This window comes from Nerophis ophidion, linkage group LG15 (assembly GCF_033978795.1).
Source record: "Nerophis ophidion isolate RoL-2023_Sa linkage group LG15, RoL_Noph_v1.0, whole genome shotgun sequence".
In the NCBI taxonomy this organism is placed as follows: Eukaryota; Metazoa; Chordata; class Actinopteri; order Syngnathiformes; family Syngnathidae; genus Nerophis; species Nerophis ophidion.
The window spans coordinates 13,713,323-13,738,708 of record NC_084625.1 but is presented as its reverse complement, the minus strand read 5'-3'; the positions used below and the strand labels follow the sequence as shown (position 1 = coordinate 13,738,708).

The 25,386-nt window shown below is 42.8% G+C and overlaps 1 protein-coding gene across 1 annotated transcript in view; it reads right to left on the bottom strand.

Moving 5' to 3' along the window:
* The window catches only part of LOC133569297 (cadherin-10-like), a 96,832-nt gene that overhangs the window by 8,221 nt on the left and 63,225 nt on the right, over positions 1–25,386 (bottom strand). Inside the window, exons 3-11 of the mRNA XM_061921525.1 lie at positions 22,002–22,296; positions 15,603–15,722; positions 15,335–15,502; positions 15,084–15,265; positions 8,718–8,971; positions 8,508–8,644; positions 8,307–8,428; positions 6,095–6,203; positions 5,079–5,330 (exon numbers count right to left, since the gene is read on the bottom strand). Coding sequence (XP_061777509.1) covers positions 5,079–5,330; positions 6,095–6,203; positions 8,307–8,428; positions 8,508–8,644; positions 8,718–8,971; positions 15,084–15,265; positions 15,335–15,502; positions 15,603–15,722; positions 22,002–22,296 — 1,639 coding nt within the window. The remainder of the gene's footprint in view (positions 1–5,078; positions 5,331–6,094; positions 6,204–8,306; positions 8,429–8,507; positions 8,645–8,717; positions 8,972–15,083; positions 15,266–15,334; positions 15,503–15,602; positions 15,723–22,001; positions 22,297–25,386) is intronic.

The window sequence follows — 25,386 nt, the reverse complement described above, 5'->3', positions numbered from 1 at the left end:
CACAGGACTTCCCGAGGGACACAGTAGAATGCCTTCTCCAAGTCCACAAAGCACATGTAGACTGGTTGGGCAAACTCCCATGCACCCTCAAGAACCCTGCCGAGAGTATAGGGCTGGTCCACAGTTCCACGACCAGGACGAAAACCACACTGTTCTTCCTGAATCCGAGGTTCGACTATCCTGCAGTGAAGAAAGAAGCTTAGTGATGAGCGAAGACAATTCCAGGAAAAGTGGGAGATGCAATACCTTTTTTGTTGAGCACAGGGCCACCCCCGACGTGTCTTATTTGCACAAAGAAAGTTTCGGTGCACGGGGGGTACAATTTGAAATGTCATGATACTACTAGACATGCTGAGGAGGGAGGTGTTTCGGGCATGTCCGACCGGTAGGAGGCCACGGGGAAGACCCAGGACACCTTGGGAAGACTATGTCTCCCGGCCGGCTTGAGGGAAGTCTGGGCTTCCCTGCTTAGGCTGCTGCCCCCGCGACCTGACCTCGGATAAGCGGAAGAAGATGCATGGATGGACATGCTGAGGAGTATGCAACATTTTTTTTTTTTAGGAAATCTTTTCTTCCGGCCCAGCCTCACCCAGACCCCGCATCCAGTGAGATTGAGACGCCTGGCGTAAGCCGTGTGCGTTGTGGCGAGCGAAAGTGCAAAGGGAGGAGAACGCATTTGCGGCCATTGATACATCTCCAGTGCAGCCCCCGGGCGTTTGCATCCCTTTTATCAAAGATTCAGTGGGAAAGCTTTCTCTTTCTTTTCCCGTTGAATGGCACATTGACTGTTTGAAAATGCATCGTGGTTGGAGGATACTTTCAATGCCCTCTGACTCAAAATCCTTTTAAGTGACATTTAAAAGGCAAGCTCCCATTTTTTTTTTTTTTTTTCTTCGTCAAGTCCTCTCAGCAGGCGAGGGAGTAGCATACCGGGCTCCCGCCAGGGTGTTGATTACGGCAGTGTGGTAGTTGGGTCGCACGAGGACGCAAGGCAAGGTGTGTTTATAGAACCCCGGTGGGGTTATTTCAACACGGCGGGTGAGATTGTTTCGGAACTTTTCGTATGCAACAGATAAGTAAATACCTAAAAATACCTTGTTTTTTGTGAGTACTCAAATAACATCAGATTACAAAGGAGGAAGGGTTTCCCCTCTCGACACTGTCGTACGAGCAACAACAGGAAGGTTTGTTTAAAAATTGGGGCAAGGCTCATACAAAAACCCAAAGTTTGCACCGTCAGAGTTATTTGGTGACGAACCCCAAGATAAAGAAAAGGAGACAGGGATTGAGTAAGGAAACATGATTTAATTAAAAATAATAGAATAAGAACAAACAAAAGGGTACTAACAAAGGACGCGAACAAACTAAAAGAACTAGCACGGGAGCTAGAAGATAGCGAGCCTAGCGTGGAAGCTACTAGGTATGGAGCAGGAAACAGAAGTCGTTACTTGTAATATGAAAACAAACTGGAAGCGGGGAACAAAAAACAGTAAGCTACAAACAGCTAACGAATATAGCTCACCGCTGCGTTGCAATGACAAGACCAGTAGGAACGAACAAGTAGAACTGATATTGACACGACACGACAGGAGCGACAATACAATAATCCAGCACGGACTGGAGGAACAAAGCGGGTAAAAATAGGAATCGGGCTGATCGACACCAGGTGTGGCTAGGTGCCAATCAGCCACAGCTGAGGGGAAACAGCGCTCAGGGTGAAAGACAGGAAACCAACAAAATAAGAGCGCTGACAGGAAATACTACAAACACAGAGGAAAAAAGTAAGCCACAACCAAACTGTCAATGGTAAAAAAAACTGAATACAGTGATTTGTAAATCCTTTTCAACCTATATTCAATTGAATAGACTGCAAAGACAACATACTTAACGTTCAAACTGGAAAACATTATCTTTTGCAGGTATTAGCTCATTTGGAATTTGATGCCTGCAGCATGTTTCAAAAAAGCTGGCACAAATGGCAAAACATGTTTGAGAAAGTTAAGGAATGCTCATCAAACACTTATTTGGAACATCCCACAGTTGAACAGGCCAATTGGGAACAGGTGGGTGCCATGATTGGGTATAAAAGCAGCTTCCATGAAATGCTCAGTCATTCCTAAACAAGGACGGGGCGAGGGTCACCACTTTGCGAACAAATGCGTGAGCAAATGTATCCAAGTTTAAGAACAACATTTTTCAATGAGCTATTGCAAGGAATTTACAGAATTTACCATCTACGGCCTGCATTTCATCAAAAGGTTCAGAGAATCTGGAGAAATCACCAACAAAGCAAAAGCCATTTATCAACAACACCCGCCGGGCCCGAGCTCATCTAAGATGGACTGATGCAAAGTGTAAAAGTGTTCTATGGTCTGACGAGTCCACATTTCAAATTGTTTTTGGAAACTGTGGATGTCGTGTCCGCCGGAACAAAGAGGAAAAGTAGCATCCGGATTGTTATAGGGGCAAAGTTGAAAAGCCAGCATCTGGGATGGTATGGGTGTGTATTAGTGCCCAAGGCATGGGTAACTTACACATCTGTGAAGGCAACATTAATGCTGAAAGGTACTTTGGAGCAACATGTGTTGCCATCCAAGCAACTTTATCATGGACGCCCCTGCTTATTTCAGCAAGACAATGCCAAGCCACCTGTTACAACAGCGTGGCTTCTTAGTTAAAGAGTGCGGGTACTAGACTGGCCTTCCTGTAGTATAGACCTGTCTCTTATAGAAATAGTGTGGCACAATTTTAGGTGTCAAATACTGTTGAACAACTTAAGCTGTACATAAAGCAAGAATGGGAAAGGATTCCACCTGAAAAGCTTCAGAAATTGGTCTCCTCAGTTCCTAAGCGTTTACTGAGTGTTGTTAAAAGGAAAGGCCATGGAACACAGTGGTAAAAATGCCCCTGTGTTTACTTGTTTGCATTGTGTTGCTGCCATTAAATTCTAAGTGAATGATTATTTGCAACAACAAAAAAAAAATATGTTTCTCAGTTGGAAGATTAAATATCTCGTCTTTGCAGTTTATTCAATTGAATATAAGTTGAAAAAGGATGAGCAAATCATTGTATTCTGTTTTTATTTACAATTTACACAACGTGCCAACTTCACTAGTTTTGAGAGTATTATTTGAGAGGAAACAATTTAGTGATCAACTAACATCACAGAGGTCTTTGTCCTATTCATAGAAGTGGGGCTTTGAAGACATACCTAGTGGGCTCCAAAAATGCATAGGTCATAAAAGGTGTCTTATATCTGAAAAACCAAGGACTAGCAGTTAAAGGCCTACTGAAACCCACTACTACCGACCACACAGTCTGATAGTTTATATATCAATGATGAAATATTAACATTGTAACACATGCCAGTACGGCCTTTTTAGTTTACTAAATTGCAATTTAAAATTTTCCCGTGAAGTATGTTGAAAACGTTGACCGATCACGGCTAAAAGAAGTCTGTTTTTATCGCATAATTACACAGTATTCTGGACATCTGTGTTGCTGAATCTTTCGCAATTCGTTCAATTAATAATGGAGACGTCAAAGAAGAAAGATGTAAGTGGGAAGCGGTGTATTGCAGCCGGCTGCAACAACACAAACACAGCCGGTGTTTCTTTGTTTGTTGTGAAGCTTTAATATGGAACAGCGTGGGCAAGCGAACATGGTTCTCTACCACATGTCAAAAGGCAGGTTTCGGTTAGAAAATTGTGGTAATAAGTCGGCTCTTACCCTAAACATGAGCGGAGCTTGTTTTCGTTCCTCCTGCAGCTGTCAAAGAGGCAGCTGCGACTTTCTTGGCTCCTCCGTGGCTTCCCTCAGAGACACTGGCGGTCACCACACCCCTCCGACTTTCAGGTATGACTATATAATCTCACTATAACACGAGTAACACAATAAACAGATAAGGGATTTTCCAGAAATATCCTAGTAAATGTGTCTAATATTTACTGTGGTCGGCCCTAAGCTCTGGAACACTCTGCCCCTTCATGTTCAAACTGCTTCCACAGTGGAGTGTTTTAAGTCTTGTCTTAAGACCCACTTTTATTCTTTGGCTTTTAACACTACGTGAGTTGTGTGGTCCTCTGTCCTCTGTTGTCTTTTGTGGTTTTTATACATTTTGATTTCTATTTTACTGTTTTAATTGATTTTACCCTTTAAAATAGTTTTTAATCATATTCATTTTTATATTGTTTTTATATTGGTTTTATATTTATTTATTTTCTGTTTTTATTCAGTCATTGGTGGAGCATATAATTGTTTTTTAATATTTTTTTTTAACATTGCTGTGCAGCACTTTGGAAACGTTCTTGTTTAAATGTGCTATATAAATAAAGTGGATTGGATTAATAACATCTGAAACGCTCCAACTGCCCTCGTCTTTTTTTTGTTTTGTTTCTGTCCTTTCACTCTCACTATCCTCATCCAGAAATCTTTCATCCTCGCTCAAATTAATGGGGAAATTGTCGCTTTCTCGGTCCGAATCGCGCTAGCTGCTGGTGGCCATGATTGTAAACAATGTGAGGACGTGAGGAGCTCTACAACCAGTGATGTCACGCGCGCATCGTCTGCTACTTCCGGTACAGGCAAGGCTTTTTTATTAGCGACCAAAAGTTGCGAACTTTATTGTCGATGTTCTCTACTAAATGTTTTCAGACAAAATATGGCAATATCGCGAAATGATCCAGTATGACACATAGAATGGACCTGCTATCCCCGTTTAAATAAGAAAATCGCATTTCAGTAGGCCTTTTTTTGCAAATAAACCACCACAAAATCACTTATACTACAATTGCGGTTTTAGACCAGAAATTACTAAAATATGAATTGTGTCATTACAACTCAAAACTGACAGGAGATTTGGTAAGTGCAAAACTTGTCAGATAACAAGAAGGGATCACGGTAGTAAGTATCCCAAGTGCACTCTGGTTGGATTAGACCCGATCCGTTGCCCCTGAATTCTTAAAAAAAACATTGACATTCTCTGGCAGAACAGAGATCTAGCAACACCCCCCCCCCCCCAAAAAAAAAAATGCTCCCGGACCAAAAACATGGTTCCAAATGCCCGATCTTGTACTCACTGAGCAGAATGATGACGCACAGCAAGATGGCCACCAGGGCACCAGTGGTCAGCCCGTCAGAAAAGGGTAGCACCTCGGGGCTGCACGACTGCATGTTGCCGCGGCGATCGCAAGCGCACACGCGAATCAGCAGTGTGCTCGTGCTGCTCTGGATGGGGTAGTCATTGTCCGAGATCACCACGGGCAGGAAGTAGACGCTCATCTCCCGCCGGCTGAAACCTTCTCGCCGGGTCAGAATGTTGGCGGTGTTATCTGAAGATAGAAAAAGCAGACTTTGCGGTACGGCAGATGATCCCCAGGGTTTCTAACACATTCATTTATTTGTGGCGGGCCGCCACGAAAGAATTACGGCCGCCACAAATAAAAAATAAATCAATGAAAAAAAAAAAAATATATATATATATATATATATATATATATATATATATATATATATAAATGATAAATAAATGATAAATGGGTTGTACTTGTATAGCGCTTTTCTACCTTCAAGGTACTCAAAGCGCTTTGACACTACTTCCACATTTACCCATTCACACACACATTCACACATTGATGGAGGGAGCTGCCATGCAAGGCGCCAACCAGCACCCATCAGGAGCAAGGGTGAAGTGTCTTGCTCAGGACACAACGGACGTGACGAGGTTGGTTCTAGGTGGGATTTGAACCAGTGACCCTCGGGTTGCGCACGGTCACTCTCCCACTGCCCCACGCCGTCCCCATATATATTTTATTTATTTTTTCCGGCTTTTGACTCGCTCGACCGCTCATAAAAGCAATGGGGCTCTGTCTGTGAATGGAGCTTGTAGTTACATATTATATCAATATGTAAATATTATATAAATATGTATATAAATATGTACATAAAGTGTTGTAATTATATTCCAACTCCGTGTTCTTCTCGGTCATCGCCGCCGCCCCAGCCCCCCCCCCCCCACCCCCGACTACACCCCCACAAATAGATGCCTGACCTGTGGGAAACACTGATCCCTAACGGTAAATTCGGGTGGTCTTACCATCTTTGTCGTTGATGGTGAAGTTTGGGTTTTGAGGACTTATACTGAAGACGAACTTGTGTCCTACGAGGGGCTCGTCTGTGTCCACAGCACTTATGGTCTGGATCAACTGGAGAGGAAGAGGAGAAAATAACAAGCATCAGAATGATCTGCAATTAGTTGGTTGAGGGATTTGCTGACAACTCTTGGATGATGCCGCTAAAGTGCTAATAACCTTTTTTCTCTGTCAATGTCAGCCATTTTTTTTTTCTGCTTTGGCTTGACTGCCAACTGGTCTGGTGCCCAATGACGGTTTGAAATTTGTTCTCCCCGCTTCACTTTGTCACTCACTGAGCGGGACGTGGACAATTTGTGTGTTTTAATAAGACTGGCAGTAAGTCGGACACGTTTCCAGTGAGGGTTGGACTCCCTTTGTCACTGATTCTGTTCATAACTTTTATGGACAGAATTTCTAGGTGCAGTCAAGGCTATGAGGGGATCCGGTTTGGTGGCTGCACGATTAGGTCTCTGCGTTTTTGCAGATGATTTAGTTCTGATGGCTTCACCCGGCCAGGATCTTCAGCTCTCACTGGATCGGTTCGCAGCCGAGTGTGAAGCTACTGGGATGAGAATCAGCACCTCCAAGTCCGAGTCCAGGGTTCTCGCCCAGAAAAGGGTGGAGTGCCATTTCCGGGTTGGGGAGGAGACCCTGCCCAGGGTGGAGGAGTTCAAGTACCTCGGGTTTCTTGTTCACGAGTGGAGGAAGAGTGGATTGTGAGATTGACAGGTGGATTGGTGCGGCGTCTTCAGTAACGCGGACGCTGTATCGATCCGTTGTGGTGAAGAAGGAGCTGAGCCGGAAGGCAAAGCTCTCAATTTACCGGTCGATCTACGTTCCCATCCTCACCTATGGTCATGAGCTTTGGGTCATGACCGAAAGAATAAGATCACGGGTACAAGCGGTCGAAATGAGTTTCCTCCGCCAGGTGTCGGGGTTCTCCCTTAGAAATAGGGTGAGAAGCTCTGCCATCCGGGAGGAACTCAAAGTAAACCCGCTGGTCCTCCACATCGAGAGGAGCCGGATGAGGTGGTCCGGGCATCTGGTCAAGATGCCACCCGAACGCCTCTCTAAGGAGGTGTTTCGGGCACGTCCGACCGGTAGGAGGCCACGGGGAAGACCCAGGACACGTTGGGAAGAATATGTCTCCCGGCTGGCCTGGGAACGCCTCGGGATTCCCCGGGAAGAGCTGGACGAAGTGGCTGGGGAGATGAGAGTCTTGGTTTCCCTGCTTAGGCTGCTGCCCCCGTGACTCGACCTCGGATAAGCGGAAGAAGATGGATGGATGGAATAAGACTGGATCAGCTGTTGCTGTCATGATCTGTGGTCTAGATCATGTTTTGTTTAGTTACTTTCTTTTAGTTCTGGACTCGTTTAGTTTCTGTTTGGTGCCTCCTGAGTTTGGTTTGGTTTCCAGGGCAGCTTTTTGTTTTCACCTGCCTCTGGTGTTCAGGACGCTCACCTGTGTCTAATCAGAGGCACTATTTAAGGTTGCTTTTGCCAGTCAGTCGGCCTGGCGTCATTGTTCGATTCATGCCGTGTCCACGTAAGTTTTGTTACCTTGCCAAGTAAGTCTTGCTAGTTTCATGCCACAGTCCTCTGAGTGTTCCAGGCCATAGTTTATGTATTTAGCTTCAAATGCGATCTGCACCTTGTTCCTTCGCCTCGTTTTACATTTGTTGTACCTCTTCGAGTTTTTGTTCAAGATTAAATCATGTGGTCCGTCTACATTCCTGGGAGAACAACCCCGCATAAAGATGCGACCCAAGCGTGACAGAAAAAACGGAAAACAAGGCGAAGGAACAAGGTGCCGATCGCACTTGAAGCTCAATACTTGGCATAAACTATGGCCTGGAACACTCAGGGAACTGTGGCATGAAACTAACAGGATTTCTTTGGCAAGGAAACAAAACTTGCGTGGACACGGCATGAATCAAAATATGAAGCCAGGCCGACTGACTGGCAAAAGCAGGCTTAAATTGTGCCTCTGTTTAGACACAGGTGAGCGTCCCGAACACCAGAGGCAGGTGAAAACAATAAGCTGCCATGGCAAACAAAACTCGGGAGGTGTCAAACAGGAATTAAAACAATCCAAAACTAACAGAAAATAACTAATCAAAACATGATCTAGACCACAGATCGTGACAGTTACGACTCGTAATTGATGCTACCTACCTGTCCTGCTTTGACGTTCTCGCAGACAAACGTGTCGTAGGACATGGCGAACTCTGGAGCGTTGTCGTTGACGTCCAAGACTTTGATGAATACGGGTACGCGGGCGATCTGCAGCGGGTTATCTAGCACAAAATAAGGGCGATAGCCATTGGTTAGAAACGCTAACAAAACATCAGCAATCAGAAAACCTGGGGGTCGTACTTATTTCAGCAGCCATCACCGAGATGTTATGCCACCTGGACATTTCTCTGTCCAACGCTTTGCGAGTCGTGATCGTGCCGTTCGAAGAATCGATGTCGAACAGCCTCTCCAGGTCCGTGTGGCGGTAAATGGAGTATCTGCGAAAGCACCATCCAATGTAAACAAACATCTTTCCAGTTTCAGCTCCGTCCAAATGATCATGGTACGTACTTGACCGGCTTGTTCTCAACATCAGGGTCCTTGGCCGACACCACGCCCACAAAGCTGCCGGCAGCCGTGTCCTCATGCACCTCGATGATGTACGGGTTGCGGGTAAAAACCGGCGGCTCATCCACGTTCTCCACCGTCACCTTGACCGTGGCGTAGTCCTTGAACTGCAGGCCTTGGATGTACCTGGCGTCCAAGTACGTGTTCATCACCTCCACTTTGAACTCGTAGTCCCTCTTGCTTTCGTAATCCAGCGCCTGGAGCCGAGAGGGATCAGCATCAGGAAGGAATCTTAATAGGCACTTGGCCATGTTCTATTTGTCGGCCGTTATCTCCGCCACACTTTTAAAAGTTACAAGTCTAAGCGAGGAATGCTGATGTGGAAGATCTGCGGGGAAAAGGATGAACTAAAAGAATCATTTCAAAAGGTTTAGGATACCTGGTTTTATTTCCAAAGCAAATGCTGTCATTTAGTCTTTTCTTATGCGTTATCAGGCAGCGCTCTCGCTATAATCCAGAACGCTGTGATTGTGCCTCCGCATTGAAGTTTCTGCTTCTCGCTGGGAAACCGGCAGGCTGATAAAAGTTAAGTTAAAAATGAAAGCCTGCAGGAAAAACGCCACATTTCACCTCATCCACAATAGTATGAGAAAAAGAGCGATAACAATGGCAGCCTTTAAAAAATTTGGTAACATAAAATTGAAACATTTAAAATGTCCTACCACGAATTGATTAACGTGGACCCCCGACTTAAATAAGTTGAAAAACTTATCCGGGTGTTACCATTTAGTGGTCAATTGTACGGAATAGGTACTGTACGGTGCAATCTACTAATTAAAAGTTTCAATCAATCAATCAATCAATCAATCAATCGAGGCCTGTTTGATGTGTTGGTGTCACGGTCAGGACGCATTCCAATGCGTCCTCATCTGTGCCTCATGACGAGCGCACCGCGGGCCACGCCCACACACGCCCTCTCAGCTGACAGCACGCTCGCACACGCCCCTGCTCGTGCTGAGAGCAGCACGCCCACGCAGTTACAAGCCTTTCCACACACCCGGAATTAATGAGGGCGAGCTGCTTAAGAGACCAGTGGACCCAGGGATCCGCGCGGGAACTTAGTTTCTCATATGGTGAACCTGTTTTCCTTCCGTTTTACCTGGATTTTTATTGTCCTTGACTCCTCGCTCGCCTCTGGACTCTGACGCCTCTCTCTCGCCCCTGATCCTGCCTGCCCCATGGACTTCCTCGTTCCTTCGCTCTCGTCAACACTTTGGTAACACACACATCAGCTAATCTTCACACATAGTCACACGCATACACTCTTGGATTTTGTCACACTCCATTATAGAGTTCAGTAGTATTGTTTGTTATTATTATTATATATACATTGACTATATATATATAACACATTTATGAACATTACTGCTACCTGGTGTCAGTCTGCCGTCAACATTCCTTACTTAAAACATAACAGTAAGTACAAGAATGAACCCTAAAAAGCTCAAATCTTGTGAAAATTTAAGGACGCTCAAATGGTGCAACTCTTCTCTTCCTGTGCACAAAAGGGTAGGTTGGAGTGGCTTGAAATTTCTCCCACAGCTCAATGTTGCCCACAAAATAACCCAATGTGCTGTAACTTTAGGTGTTTTAGCGGAAACATCACCAAATGCCGTTACCATGAATTGATTAACGTGGTCGAAAAACTTATTGGGGTGTTACCATCTAGTGGTCAATAGTACGGAATATGTACTGTACTGTGCAATCTACTAATAAAAGTTTCAATCAATCAATCAACACATTTGTAAAATTGGAACAAGGTTGGCCACTCTGCGTCAAGCAAGACTTTGCAACTATCGTATTTTCCCAAACATAAACCACACCGGATTACAAGGCGTACTGCCGATGAAGAGGCTATTTTAGATATTTTTTCATATTTTTTTCTAAATAGAAAACACTTCATTGCGGTCTACATAACACGTAATGGCGGTTCTGTTATGATCTGTGGTCTAGATCATGTTTTGTTTGTCATTTTCTGTTAGTTTTTGGACTCTTTAAGTTCCTGTTTACGCTCCCTTGTTTAGTAACCATGACGAGCCATTAGTTTCACCTGCCTCATGTAAAAAACGCACCTGCTCTAATCAAGAGACTTTTATTTAAGCCTGTTTTGCCAGTTGGTCGTCCTGGCGACATTGCCCTTTCATGCTTAGTTCACGTTGCGAGCCATAGATTCATGCTCTGTGTTGTTTGTCTCATGCCTTGCCAAGAAAGTTTTGTTTATTCATGCCACAGTTAGCCAGTTTTGTTTCATGTCCATAGTTTCTGTCTAAGTGTTGGTTTTTGTATCCTGCGTTAAGTTTTGCCTTCGCCTTGTGTGCCCCTTTTTGTTTTCAAATATGTTCCTCCCTTCACACCTGGTCCAGAGTAGTCCGTTTAAGTTAAACTACCAATGATTGTCACACACACACTAGGTATGGTACAATTTGTCCTCTGCATTTGACCCATCCCCTTGATCACCCCCTGGGAAGTGAAGGGAGCAGTGGGCAGCAGCGCCCGGGAATCATTTATGGTGGTTTAACCCCCAATTCCAACCCTTGTTGCTGAGAGCCAAGCAGGGAGGCAATGGGTCCCATTTTCATAGTCTTTGGTATGACTCGGCCGGGGTTTGAACTCACAACCTAGGGCGGACACTCTAACCACTGGGCCACTGAGTAGGTACTCTCGGGAGAACCAACCCCGCAGTAAGCTACGTAAACCCCGCCGTCATGACAGGTTCTTTGGTCAAAATTTTGCATAGGTTCTGTTTTACAGATCAGCTTCAAGCCGCTTTCTGACAGTCGCTTCAGGATTCGCCGTTCCGTACAATACATCAAGCGTTGCGGCTTCATCGCTTACCAAAGTCGTACTAAAACATTTTGATAGATTTTGGAGCGCCGTGTGTAATGTTCTATATTTTCAATGGAACATATAAAATGTTGATGTTGTTTACTTGAGTCATATAGCCATAAAATTGCAGTCAACCCGTTTCTCGTATGTTTAAATGCCATCTTATCATTAAACTATGTACAAAAAAAATTTGATTCGAGGTCGGTAAGCAAAACCAGAATTATATTCTGTACATTATGCGCATTGGGTTATAAGGCGCAGTGTCGAGATTTGAGGGAAAAAACATGATTTTAAGTGCACCTTATAATCCGTAAAATATGGTAATTGCCAGACCAGTCATTAATTCGTCTATTAAGTATACAACTTTTAATTGTATTTCACGTATTCTTGAATGTCTTCCAAAGTAATTTGACTGCAATATTTGTTTCCTCACAGTCTGGAGAATCTCTGTAGGTACACCTCTGTATTGGTTGTTCTCTTCATTCTGTTTTTTCCAGGTACTGCGCGTTCTTCACACATCATGTGGGTTAATTTAAGACTGTCGATTGTAAGTTAAATGTGAGCGCCGTGGTTCTTTGTCTATTTCACTGGTTCTTTGTCTATTTCCGGATAGCTATTTCAAGGTGTACCCTGCCTCTCACCCAAGTTCAGCTAGGAAAGGGTACAAGTCAAGACTGACCAACTTTAGGGTTAGAAGGTACTCTGTCATTTGTCGTCACCCTAACCCAGGTTTTTTACGTATTTTAATGGTCTGGATTGTACCCTTTTAGACCCTGAAGGGATCTAATGAGTTCCCAATGATAATGTCAGTGCATTTTGAACTTGTTTTAGAGATCAGAGACTTACAGAAGAAAAGTAAGACTGTTTCGGGATACTTTAGGACAATGGTCCTATTAGGGGTACTCGTCCATGGACTAGTTATAATAATAGTAGATGGGCCGCAAATCCTTTAGGGTGAATTTTATTGGTGCCTTACCCTTACCCTCACGAGCTGGCACGTGCACACATAGGGCCCTATGGGTGCTTGAGCCCCTGCCCTTTTTTGCCTCATCTTAAAAAGTGCCCTCTGCCTGTGTGTGTGTGTGTGTGTGTGTGTGTGTTTTTGTTTGTTTGTTGTTGTTTTTTTCTTTAAACAACATTCATAAATTCCTGTTAGGGATGTAAAAAAACAAAACGAATAAAAAAAACAGCGGTACCAAAACTCTACGTTTTGTTGTAATACCGGCTTGTTTGAGCCAGCGCTTCGGCCAGAGAGAGAGAGAGAGGGCGAGTGAGTGAAAGAGAGGAGAGAGAGCCAACTGCGGCCAGAGGAGACGTGACAGTGGAGCAACTTGAACCTGTGAGTTATGGTCTAGTCGCCGTCCACTTATTCAGCATCTAATATGGGTAATATTTCAGAAAAACGCTGTATTATTCTATTATTCGATGTGTCCGCTTCTGTTTTTGCCGGACGTCGGAGCACAGCGCATCAATTAAGCACGGCACATCAATGTGGGCCTACCGACGATGTCGTAGTGATTTGTGTTGTGGTTTGTGCAGCCCTTTGAGACACTAGTGATTTAGGGCTATATAAGTAAACTTTGAGACACTAGTCATTTAGGGCTATATAAGTAAACATTGATTGAATTCCGCACAGAGCTGAGCGGATCGAGCCCTATGGGTGCTTGAGCCCCTGCCCTTTTTTACCTCATCTTAAAAAGTGCCCTCTGCCTGTGTGTGTGTGTCTTTTTTTTGTTTGTTTGTTTGTTTTCTTTAAACAACATTCATAAATTCCTGTTAGGGATGTAAAAAAACGAAACGAAGCAAAAAAAAAGCGGTACAAAAACTCCACGTTTTCTTGTAACACCGGGTTGTTTGAGCCAGCGCTTCCGCCAGAGAGACAGAGAGAGGGCGAGTGAGTGAAAGAGAGGAGAGAGAGCCAACTGCGGCCTGAGGAGACGTGACAGTGGAGCAACTTGAACCTGTGAGTTATGGTCTAGTCGCCGTCCACTTATTCAGCGTTTAATATGGGTAATATTTCAGAAAAACGCTGTATTATTCAATGTGGCAGCTTCTGTTTTTGCCGGACGTCGGAGCACTGCGCCTCAATTGAGCACGGCACATCAATGTGGGCCTACCTAGGATGTCGTAGTGGTTTGTGTTGTGGTTTGTGCAGCCCTTTGAGACACTAGTGATTTAGGGCTATATAAGAAAACTTTGAGACACTAGTGATTTAGGGCTATATAAGTAAACATTGATTGATTGATTGATTGAATTCCGCACAGAGCTGAGCGGATCGTGCCCTATGGGTGCTTGAGCCCCTGCCCTTTTTTACCTCATCTTAAAAAGTGCCCTCTACCTGTGTGTGTGTGTCTTTTTTTTTTTTTGTTTGTTTGTTTTCTTTAAACAACATTCATAAATTCCTGTTAGGGATGTAAAAAAACAAAACGAAGCAAAATAAAAGCGGTACAAAAACTCCACGTTTTCTTGTAACACCGGGTTGTTTGAGCCAGCGCTTCCGCCAGAGAGAGAGAGAGAGGGCGAGTGAGTGAAAGATAGGAGAGAGAGCCAACTGCGGCCTGAGGAGACGTGACAGTGGAGCAACTTGAACCTGTGAGTTATGGTCTAGTCGCCGTCCACTTATTCAGCATCTAATATGGGTAATAGTTCAGAAAAACGCTGTATTATTCTATTATTCGATGTGTCCGCTTCTGTTTTTGCCGGACGTCGGAGCACAGCGCTTCAATTGAGCACGGCACATCAATGTAGGCCTACCTAGGATGTCGTAGTGGTTTGTGTTGTGGTTTGTGCAGCCCTTTGAGACACTAGTGATATAGGGCTATATAAGTAAACATTGATTGATTGATTGAATTCCGCACAGAGCAGAGCGGATCGTGCGGGACAGGAAGTACTGTACAAAATACAAAATAAAACACCGGGTTAATTTTCAAAATAAAATGCACTGTGTTTACGGCGGATCACATTTCTCTCACAGTAGAGGTTTAGATACAAAGTTGTATTGCGTTTCATTTGTTTAGTCTGAACATTAAGTGAGAAAGACCATAAGTTACAACTTCATGGTGTTTTCATCAAGTTAAGGGAAGAAGGACAGATTTTCACATTGAAGTTTTTTCCATTTGGGTATTTTTTTTTTTTTTTTCGAAGTTCATGTTGCACTGTTCGATGTTCAATATGAAAGTGCTTATCTTTAACAATAAATAGCCTAATAATAAACTAGTATTTTGTTGCTTTTCATGTCTTCCAAGCCTATGATAATGTGAATTAACTTGTTATGACAATGATTTGTTGACACAAAAGAAAAGGCAATCACTTTTACCTACAAAGGACACACAGCTAAGTAGTTAGCTTCCTAATAGCAAATTTAATTTTACATTAACTTCCATATTGTGTAAAGGACCCAAAAACAAATGTCCTGCCCTTTTCTGACTTTGAGTCCTGCTCACGAGGACCAGAGGCGTGGTAATTGAATAAACAACAAATCACCCTATTGATGATGATCACTCCTTCCTGCGTGGTCTTGTCCGTCACAATGTTGAACATGCCGTGACCGTCAACCGCAGTGTACTCCATCTCAGCGTTCCGACCCACGTCGGGGTCATCGGCTTTGATGCGGCCGATGGCGCCGCCGACCTCCGTAGACTCCATGGCGGTGACACGGAAGGAATCTGCGGTCACATGATTCGGTGGTGTGTCCTTTGCATGTCATTAGAAGAGTCGGCTTTTCAGCAACTTACGGTTTGCAAAGCGGGGCGGGCTGTCGTTGACGTCGGTGAGGGTGATGCTGACCGTGGTGGTCCCTGACAGGCCCCCCATCTGTCCCGCCATGTCCTTGGCCTGGATCACCACCTGGTACTCCTCCCTGACCTCCCGATCCATGCCAGGAAGGGCTGTCTTGATAGTGCCTGGAATAACAACCAAACGTTCCAAGGATTTGCAGTTTGAGTTCTGCAAAAACTCGTCCTTGAATACTCCGTCACACTTCAACAACGGGGTTTGTCATACCGTTCTCAGAGTCCACCGAGAAGTAAGGCTGTCCCTGCAGGATGCTGTAGACCAGCTTGGCGCTGTTGCCGTACGTTTGGTCGTCGGCATCCGTGGCCGTCACCGTGACGACCGACGTCCCTGCAGAGGACGGGAGCAAAAATCTTTTAAATCTGCAGGTTACATTACATACGTGTAATGTACTTTTCAGCCACCAGATGGAGTTGGGTGTTTTCTAGTCCCGAGCCACATGAGTTAAAGGCCTACTGAAATGAGATTTTCTTATTCAAACGGGGATAGCAGGTCCATTCTATGTGTCATATTTGATAATTTCGCGATATTGCCATATTTTTGCTGAAAGGATTTAGTAGAGAACATCGACGATGAAGTTCGCAACTTTTGGTCGCTAATAAAAAAGCCTTGCCTGTACCGGAAGTAGCCGTCACGGGTTGTAGGGCTCTTCACATCCTCACATTGTTTACAATCATGGCCACCAGCAGCAAGAGCGATTCGGACCGAGAAAGCGCCGATTTCCCCATTAATTTGAGCGAGGATGAAAGATTCGTGGATGAGGAAAGTTAGAGTGAAGGACTAAAGGAAAAAAAAAGAAAAGGCGATGTCAGTGGGAGCGATTCAGATGTAATTAGACACATTTACTAGGATAATTCTGGAAAATCCCTTATCTGCCTATTGTGTTACTAGTGTTTTAGTGAGATTATATGGTGCCTGAAAGTCGGAGGGATGTGGTGACCGCCAGTGTCTCTGAGAGAAGCCACGTTTCTCAACGAGGCGAAGCGAAGGCAGCCGTTGGGGCCAGGCTGAGGTTTTTTCCCCCTCCTCCATGGTGGAAGCATCACACGTTCGGGGGCGGCCGGTCGGAGGAGGCAAGAGAGGCAACAGCTGCCTCTTCGACGGGTGCACGAGGAATGACGCAAGCTATCTGCTCATGTCTACGGTAAGAGCCGACTTATTACCACAATTTTCTCACCGAAACCTGCCGTTTGACATGTGGTAGGGAACCATGTCCGCTTGACCGCTCTGTTCCATAGTAAAGCTTCACCGTCATCTTTGGGGAATGTAAACAAGGAAACACCGGCTGTGTTTGTGTTGCTAAAGGCAGCCGCAATACACCGCTTCCCACCTACAGCTTTCTTCTTTGACGTCTCCATTATTAATTGAACAAATTGCAAAAGATTCAGCAACACAGATGTCCAGAATGCTGTGTAATTATGTGATTAAAGCAGACGACTTATAGCTGGGATCGGGGCTGGAGCAACATGTCCGCTACAACCCGTGACGTCACGCGCACGCGTCATCATACCGCAACGCTTTCAACAGGATTCTTTCGTGTGAAATTTAAAATTGCAATTTAGTAAAATAAAGAGGCCGTATTGGCATGTGTTGCAATGTTAATATTTCATCATTGATATATAAACTATCAGGCTGCGTGGTCGGTAGTAGTGGGTTTCAGTAGGCCTTTAAATCTGCAGGTTACATTACATACGTGCAATGTACTTTTCAGCCACCAGATGGAGTTGGGTGTTTTCTAGTCCCGAGCCACATGAGTTAAAGGCCTACTGAAATGAGATGTTCTTATTTAAACGGGGATAACAGGTCCATTCTATGTGTCATACTTGATCATTTTGCAATATTGCCATATTTTTGCTGAAAGGATTTAGTAGAGAACATCGACGATGAAGTTCGCAACTTTTGGTTGCTAATAAAAAAGCTTTGCCTTTACCGGAAGTAGCAGACGATGTGCGCGTGACGTCACAGGTTGTAGGGCTCCTCACATCCTCACATTGTTTACAATCATGGCCACCAGCAGCGAGAGCGATTCGGACCGAGAAAGCGCCGATTTCCCCATTAATTTGGGCGAGGATGAAAGATTCGTGGATGAGGAAAGTTAGAGTGAAGGACTAGAGAAAAAAAAAGAAAAGGCGATGGCAGTGGGAGCGATTCAGATGTAATTAGACACATTTACTAGGATAATTCTGAATAATCCCTTATCTGCTTATTGTGTTACTAGTGTTTTAGTGAGATTATATGGTACCTGAAAGCCGGAGGGGTCTGGCGACTGCCAGTGTCTCTGAGGGAAGCCACATTTCTCGACGAGGCGAAGCGAAGGCAGTTGTTGGCAGTGGGAGCGATTCAGATGTAATTAGCCACATTTAGTAGGATAATTCTGGAAAATCCCTTATCTGCTTATTGTGTTACTAGTGTTTTAGTGAGATTATATGGTGCCTGAAAGTCGGAGGGATGTGGCGGCCGCCAGTGTCTCTGAGAGAAGCCACGTTTCTCGACGAGGCGAAGCGAAGGCAGCCGTTGGGGCCAGGCTGAGCTTTTTTTCCCCTCCTCCATGGTAGAAGCATCCCACATTCGGGGGCGGCCGGTCGGAGGAAGCAAGAGAGGCCACAGCTGCCTCTTCGACGGGTGCACCAGGAATGAAGCAAGCTATCTGCTCATGTCTACGGTAAGAGCCGACTTATTACCACATTTTTCTCACCGAAACCTGCCGTTTGACATGTGGTAGGGCAGTGGTTCTCAAATGGGGGTACGCGTACCCCTGGGGGTACTTGAAGGTATGCCAAGGGGTACTTGAGATTTTTTTTTAAATATTCTAAAAATAACAATTCAAAAATCCTTTATAAATATATTTATTGAATAATACGTTTGTACTTCAACAAAATATGAATGTAAGTTCATAAACTGTGGAAAAAAACAACAACAATGCAATATTCAGTGTTGATAGGTAGATTTTTTTGTGGACATGTTCCATAAATAGTGATTATAAAGATTTCTTTTTTGTGAAGAAATTAATTAAAGATTTAAGTTCATGAATCCAAATGGATCTCTATTACAATCCCCAAAGAGGGCACTTTAAGTTGATTCTTTCTTCTATGTGTAGACATCTTTATTTATAATTGAATCACTTGTTTATTTTACAACAAGTTTTTAGTTGTTTTATATCTTTGTTTCCAAATAGTTCAAGAAAGACCACTACAAATGAGGAATTTTTGCACTGTTATACAATTTAATAAATCAGAAACTGATGACATAGTGCTGTATTTTACTTCTTTATCTATTTTTTTCAACCAAATATGTTTTGCCCTGATTAGGGGGTACTTGAATTAAAAACATGTTCACAGGGGGTACATCACTGAAAAAAGGTTGAGAACCACTGTGGTAGGGGACCAAGTCCGCTTGACCGCTCTGTTCCATAGTAAAGCTTCACCGTCATCTTTCGGGAATGTAAATAAGGAAACACCGGCTGTGTTTGTGTTGCTAAAGGCAGCCGTAATACACCGCTTCCCACTTACATCTTTCTTCTTTGACGTCTCCATTATTAATTGAACAAATTGCAAAAGATTCAGCAACACATATGTCCAGAATGCTGTGTATTTATGGGATTAAAGCAGACGACTTATAGCTGGGATCGGGGCTGGAACAACTTGCCGCTATAATCCATGGTGTTACGTACCGCGACGTTTTCAACAGGATACTTCGCGGGAAATTTAAAATTGCAATTTAGTAAGCTAAAAAGGCCGTATTGGCATGTGTTGCAATGTTAATATTTCATCATTGATATATAAACTATCAGGCTGCGTGGTCGGTAGTAGTGGGTTTCAGTAGGCCTTTAAATCTGCAGGTTACATTGCATACGTGCAATGCACTTTTCAGCCACCAGATGGAGTTGGGTGTTTTCTAGTCCCTAGCCACATGAGTTAACTGCTTTCCTAACTACAAAACCCCTCAAATGGGCATCCAATTTTACTCTGATGAGTCTCTTAACAACCTTGTTAACCTGGCAATAAATCTTGAATTTGCATAACACTGCAGGCCCAATTTTATTCTGCTTATTGCAGCTAAATGTCACGGACAGAACACTAATGAAGGCTACTTTTTTTTTTGCTGTAAAAATAATAATACAAGGGGAGAAAGAGAGGCGTCCTCGCGACCTTCACATCATCCGCAGGGCCACACCGCTCATACCGTCCTTGGCCTCCGCCGTGTCCCGTTTTGGGTCGGTGGCGTCTCGGCGCATACTAATGGAGCCTTGAACATCTGTCCCACTTAATGCCACGACGGATGGCCGCCGCATTTCTCCGGCTGGCTGACTTGATTAAGCCCAGTGTTCGGTCCAAACTGTTTATTAGCGCGCCGATGACTAATAGGCGATCCTGGCCCATCTTTAGCCATGAGACGTCATGAATCCCAAACCCGCTTTTTGTTATTTGTCACGTAGATAATTGGCTTTTGATCGAGCCCCCCCTCCCCCCTCACTTCCACCGCCCAATTGTATTCATTTGCGGCAGTGTAATTGAGAATCTTAACGCGGATGATGCTTTATAAGCGCTGTTTATATTCTGGCCGTTTGGTTTATTTATGTACTTGAATGGAATAAGTGCTACCCAGCAAAGCTTTAATTGGAAAGACTGACAATCTGAACGTGGAAGCGTTCGGATCGCCTGTTAAAAATGGAAAATAACATTGCTTGTTTTGCATGTTTAACGAGGCTGACCGAACAAGTTAGAAGCGAATATATCATCACACAAACACGTACTCACTTTTTTCATGTTTTACAGAACACGACTCCAACTTAATGAATCGATACAGATGAATCCAACGTGCGTCTTGTCGGCTTTGTTTTTGTATTGAAGGCTAAAAGCTCACTCCCGTTAGTGTTATATAATGAAACATCAGTATGATTAGATGAAGAAAGTAGCACCATTTTTGCATCATATCAATTACTCTTTTTTTCTTATTGCAACCAAATTCTATTTTGTATAATTTTGTATTCATTTTGGACTATGAGGTGCACTTACAATCCTTAAATTTTCTCTTAACCCGATTCCATATGAGTTGGGAAATCGTGTTAGATCTAAAATAAACGGAATACAATGATTTGCAAATCCTTTTCAACCCATATTCAATTGAATGCACGACGAAGACAACATATTTGATGTTCAAACTCATAAACTTTTTTTTTTTTTTGCAAATAATACTTAACTTAGAATTTCCTGGCTGCAACACGTGCCAAAGTAGTTGGGAAAGGGCATGTTCACCACTGTGTTACATCACCTTTTCTTTTAACAACACTCAATAAACGTTTGGGAACTGAGGAAACTAATTGTTGAAGCTTTGAAAGTGGAATTCTTTCCCATTCTTGTTTTATGTAGAGCTTCGGTCGTTCAACAGTCCGGGGTCTCCGCTGTCGTATTTTACGCTTCATAATGCGCCACACATTTTCCATGGGAGATAGGTCTGGACTGCAAGCGGGCCAGGAAAGTACCCGCACTCTTTTTTTTACCAAGCCATGCTGTTGTAACACGTGCTGAATGGGGCTTGGGATTGTCTTGCTGAAATAAGCAGGGGCGTCCATGAAAAAGACGGCGCTTGGATGGCAGCATATGTTGTACGTACCGCCATCACAGATGTGTAAGTTACCCATGCCTTGGGCACTAATGCACCCCCATACCATCACAGATGCTGGCTTTTGATGGTTTGCTTCCCCTTTGGTCCGGATAAAATGATGTTGAATATTTCCAAAAACTATTTTAAATGTGGACTTGTCAGACGACAGAACAATTTTCCACTTTACATCAGTCCATCTTAGATGATCTCGGCGCCGTTTCTGGATGTTGTTGATAAATGGCTTTCGCTTTGCATAGTAGAGCTTTAACTTGCAATTACAGATGTAGCGACGAACTGTATTTAGTGACAGTAGTTTTCTGAAGTGTTCCTGAGACCATATGGTGATATCCTTTACATATTGATGTCGGTTTGTATACAGTACTGTCTGAGGGATTGAAGGTCACGGTCTTTCAACGTTGGTTTCCGGCCATGCCGCTTATGTGGAGTGATTTCTCCAGATTCTCTGAACCTTTTGATGATATTATTGACCGTAGATGTTGAAATCCCTAAATTTCTTGCAATTGCACTTTTAGAAACGTTTTTCTTGAACTGTTTGACTATTTGCTCACGCAGTTGTGGACAAAGGGGTGTACCTCGCCCCATCCTTTCTGGTGAAAGACTGAGCATTTTTTGGGAAGCTGTTTTTATACCCAATCATGGCACTCACCTCTTCCGAATTAGCCTGCACACCTGTGGGGTGTTACAAATAAGTGTTTGATGAGCATTCCTCAACTTTATCAGTATTTATTGCCACTTTTCCCAACTTTTTTGTCACGTGTTGCTGGCATCAAATTCTAAAGTTAATGATTATTTGCTGAAAAAAACGTTCATCAGTTTGACCATCAAATATGTTGTCTTTGTAGCATATTCAACTGAATATGGGTTGAAAATGATTTGCAAATCATTGTATTCCGTTTATATTTACATCCAACACAATTTCCCAACTCTTATGGAAACAGGGTTTGTAGTTACGACTTTTGCCGTCCTAAAAAGTGGCGCACTTACCGACGTCCGACATCTCCGGCACGTTGGCGAAGTACACGTCCCGCTCGAACTTAGGGGCGTTGTCGTTGATGTCGTGGATCTTGATATTGAACTCTGTGTCGGGCTCCAGCTCCTGATTGGTAGTGCGGTCCACCACCTTGGCGTGCAGAGTGTACATGGCCTTGTCCTCGCGGTCCAGCCTCTTGGTGGCGTGAATGTCGCCAGAGTTTTCGTCGATAAGGAAGAGGGTGTTGGCCCCGTCCCCCGTCAGGATGTACTTGACCGTACCGTCGTCTTTGTCCATGTTGGAGCGCAGCTGGGGAGCAGATGAAGAGATTGTGAGTGATCAAGACGATGAGAAACCATCAAAACGTGATTTTTTTTTTCCCGATTAAAAAATTGCAACTTATTTCAGATACATGTTTTAAAGGGAACTGCACTTTTGGGCTGGGATTTTTTTGCAATATTACATGTAAAAAAATGGCTTATTTTTAGTGGCTAATAGGAGCAATCAATTCTACACTTTAATAATGGATTCAAAAATGGTCAACAGTACTTCATTTACGTTTTGTAGCCTGAATAATAACCAAACTGTAGCACCATTTATATTGTAAGAGCAAACACTGAGGAACACTGTGTCCCGTGAAAAACCTTCCGTCCGGCCGGAACTGTAATAACTTAAGTTCCTTGGGTGAATAATGTAAACTCACTACACCGGTATGTTTTAGTGTTTTCATGGCGAGTTTACTGACGGACATAAGTAAGAACTTTACACTACTTTATATTAGAAATTGAAACCCCAGATGATGAATGTCCCATAACAAGAAGATAGAGAGAAAGAAGAAACGTATCCACTATGGTGTCGGTTTATTTTTCCGACTATAAATTGCAACTTATTTCAGATACATTTTTAAAGGGAACTGCACTTTTTGGGGGATTTTTTTGCAATCTTACATGTAAAAAAAATGGCTTATTTTTAGTGGCTAATAGGAGCAATCAATTGTACACTTTAATAATGGATTCAAAAATGGTCAACAGTACTTCATTTACGTTTTGTAGCCTGAATAATATCCAAACTGCAGCACCATTTTTATTGTAAAAACCGTCCAGCCGGAACTGTAATAACTAAAGTTCCTTGGGTGAATAATGTAAACTCATCACACCGGTATGTTTTAGTGCTTTTATGGCGAGTTTACTGACAGACATAAGTAAGAACTTTACACTACTTTATATTAGAAATTGAAACCCCAGATGATGAATGTCCCATAACAAGAAGATAGAGAGAAAGAAGAAACCTATCCACTACGGTGTCGGTTTATTTTTCCGATTATAAATTGCAACTTATTTCAGATACATTTTTAAAGGGAACTGCACTTTTTGGGGGGATTTTTTTGCAATATTACATGTAAAAAAATTGCTTATTTTTAGTGGCTAATAGGAGCAATCAATTGTACACTTTAATAATGGATTCAAAAATGGTCAACAGTACTTCATTTACGTTTTGTAGCCTGAATAATATCCAAACTGTAGCACCATTTTTATTGTAAAAACCGTCCGGCCGGAACTGTAATAACTAAAGTTCCTTGGGTGAATAATGTAAACTCACTACACCGGTATGTTTTAGTGCTTTCATGGCGAGTTTACTGACAGACATAAGTAAGAACTCTACACGACTTTATATTACAAAATGAAACCCCAGATGATGAATGTCCCATAACAAGAAGATAGAGAGAAAGAAGAAACTTATCCACTACGGTGTTGGTTTATTTTTCCGATTATAAATTGCAACTTATTTCAGATACATTTTTGAAGGGAACTGCACTTTTTAGGGGGGATTTTTTTGCAATCTTACACGTAAAAAAATGGCTTATTTTTAGTAGCTAGCAATGCAGCTAATAGGAGCAATCAATTCTACACTTTAATAATGGATTCAAAAATGGTCAACAATACTTCATTTACATTTTGTAGCCTGAATAATATCCAAACTGTAGCAAAATTGTTATTGTAAGAGCGAAAACTGAGGAACACCGTGTCCCATGAAAAACCGTCCGGCCTTAACTGTAATAACGAAAGTTCCTTGGGTGAATAATGTAAACTCACTATACCGGTATGTTTTAGTGCTTTCATGGCGAGTTTACTGACAGACATGAGTAAGAACTTTACACTACTTTATATTAGAAATTGAAACCCCAGATGATGAATGTCCCATAACAGAAACTTATCCACTACGGCAGGGATAGGGAACCTGTGGCTCTAGAGCCAGATTTGGCTCTTTTGATGACCACATCTGGCTCTCAGATAAATCTTAGCTGACTTTGCTCAACACGATAAGTAGTTAATAATTCCGCTAAAAATAACGTTCGAAATATAAAACATTCTCATGCATTTTAATCCATATATCCGTTTTTTATCGCATTTGTTCAAGAAGTCTCATTAATGGTAAAAAGTATTTTATTCATTATTGGTTACCTTAAGAATAACAATGCATAGTTATTTAATAACATGTTATTATAAAGAATAAGAGATGCACACATTTAGTTGTTGTAATAAGGGAAAGTCCAAATAAAAGAGGAGGCGTAGAATTCTCTTGTCAGAGCATGAGACCACACTGTACAAGGTCTACGTGTTTCTCCTCATTGAGCTAAATTGAATCATGTCTCTGTTTAATTCCTTGCTTCTTGTCTGTTTAATTGATGTCATCCATATTTGAACCTGACAGTTGTATTCAGTGTTAAAAGCATTATACGGCTCTCACGGAAATACTTTTTAAACATATTTATCTTTCGGTGTCCCACGGAATACAAAGACGGAGGCGCGCAATTTTTCAGGATTTATGGAGATCCCAAATACGGAACAGCAGGTACCAGAAGGTAAGAAAAGTTGCTTTTGCATAATATTGCGAAACAAAACGCCAGATAATATATCTTACCTTATACACACACCATAATAATACTTTTATGTTTGACTGCCGTCCACTGGTCGCACGTATCATTACATAATTTACCAAATAAAATTGCTTCGAGGTGGGTAAGCTCAACTAAACATATTTCTTACATTAGGCGCACTGTGTTATAAGGCGCACTGTCCAGTTTTGAGAAGAAAAAAAAGGATTTTAAGTGCACCTTATAGTCCGGAAAATACGATACATAAAACAATGATGGATGGGTTTGAAGTTGTTTAACATGTAATGTTCATATTGTTGTTACTCAGCCAGCGTTTTTGGGTCTGATGGACCCGTTGGATTTTGTGGCTTTTAATGCCTCACAATCAAACACTTTTATGTTAAAATACTGAACAGATATTTATTGGGATAAGGTAAACATCTGTTCAGTATTTTAACATACAATGGATTGATTGTGAGGCATTGAAAGCCACAAAACGCAAGGGGTCCATCAGACCCACAAAC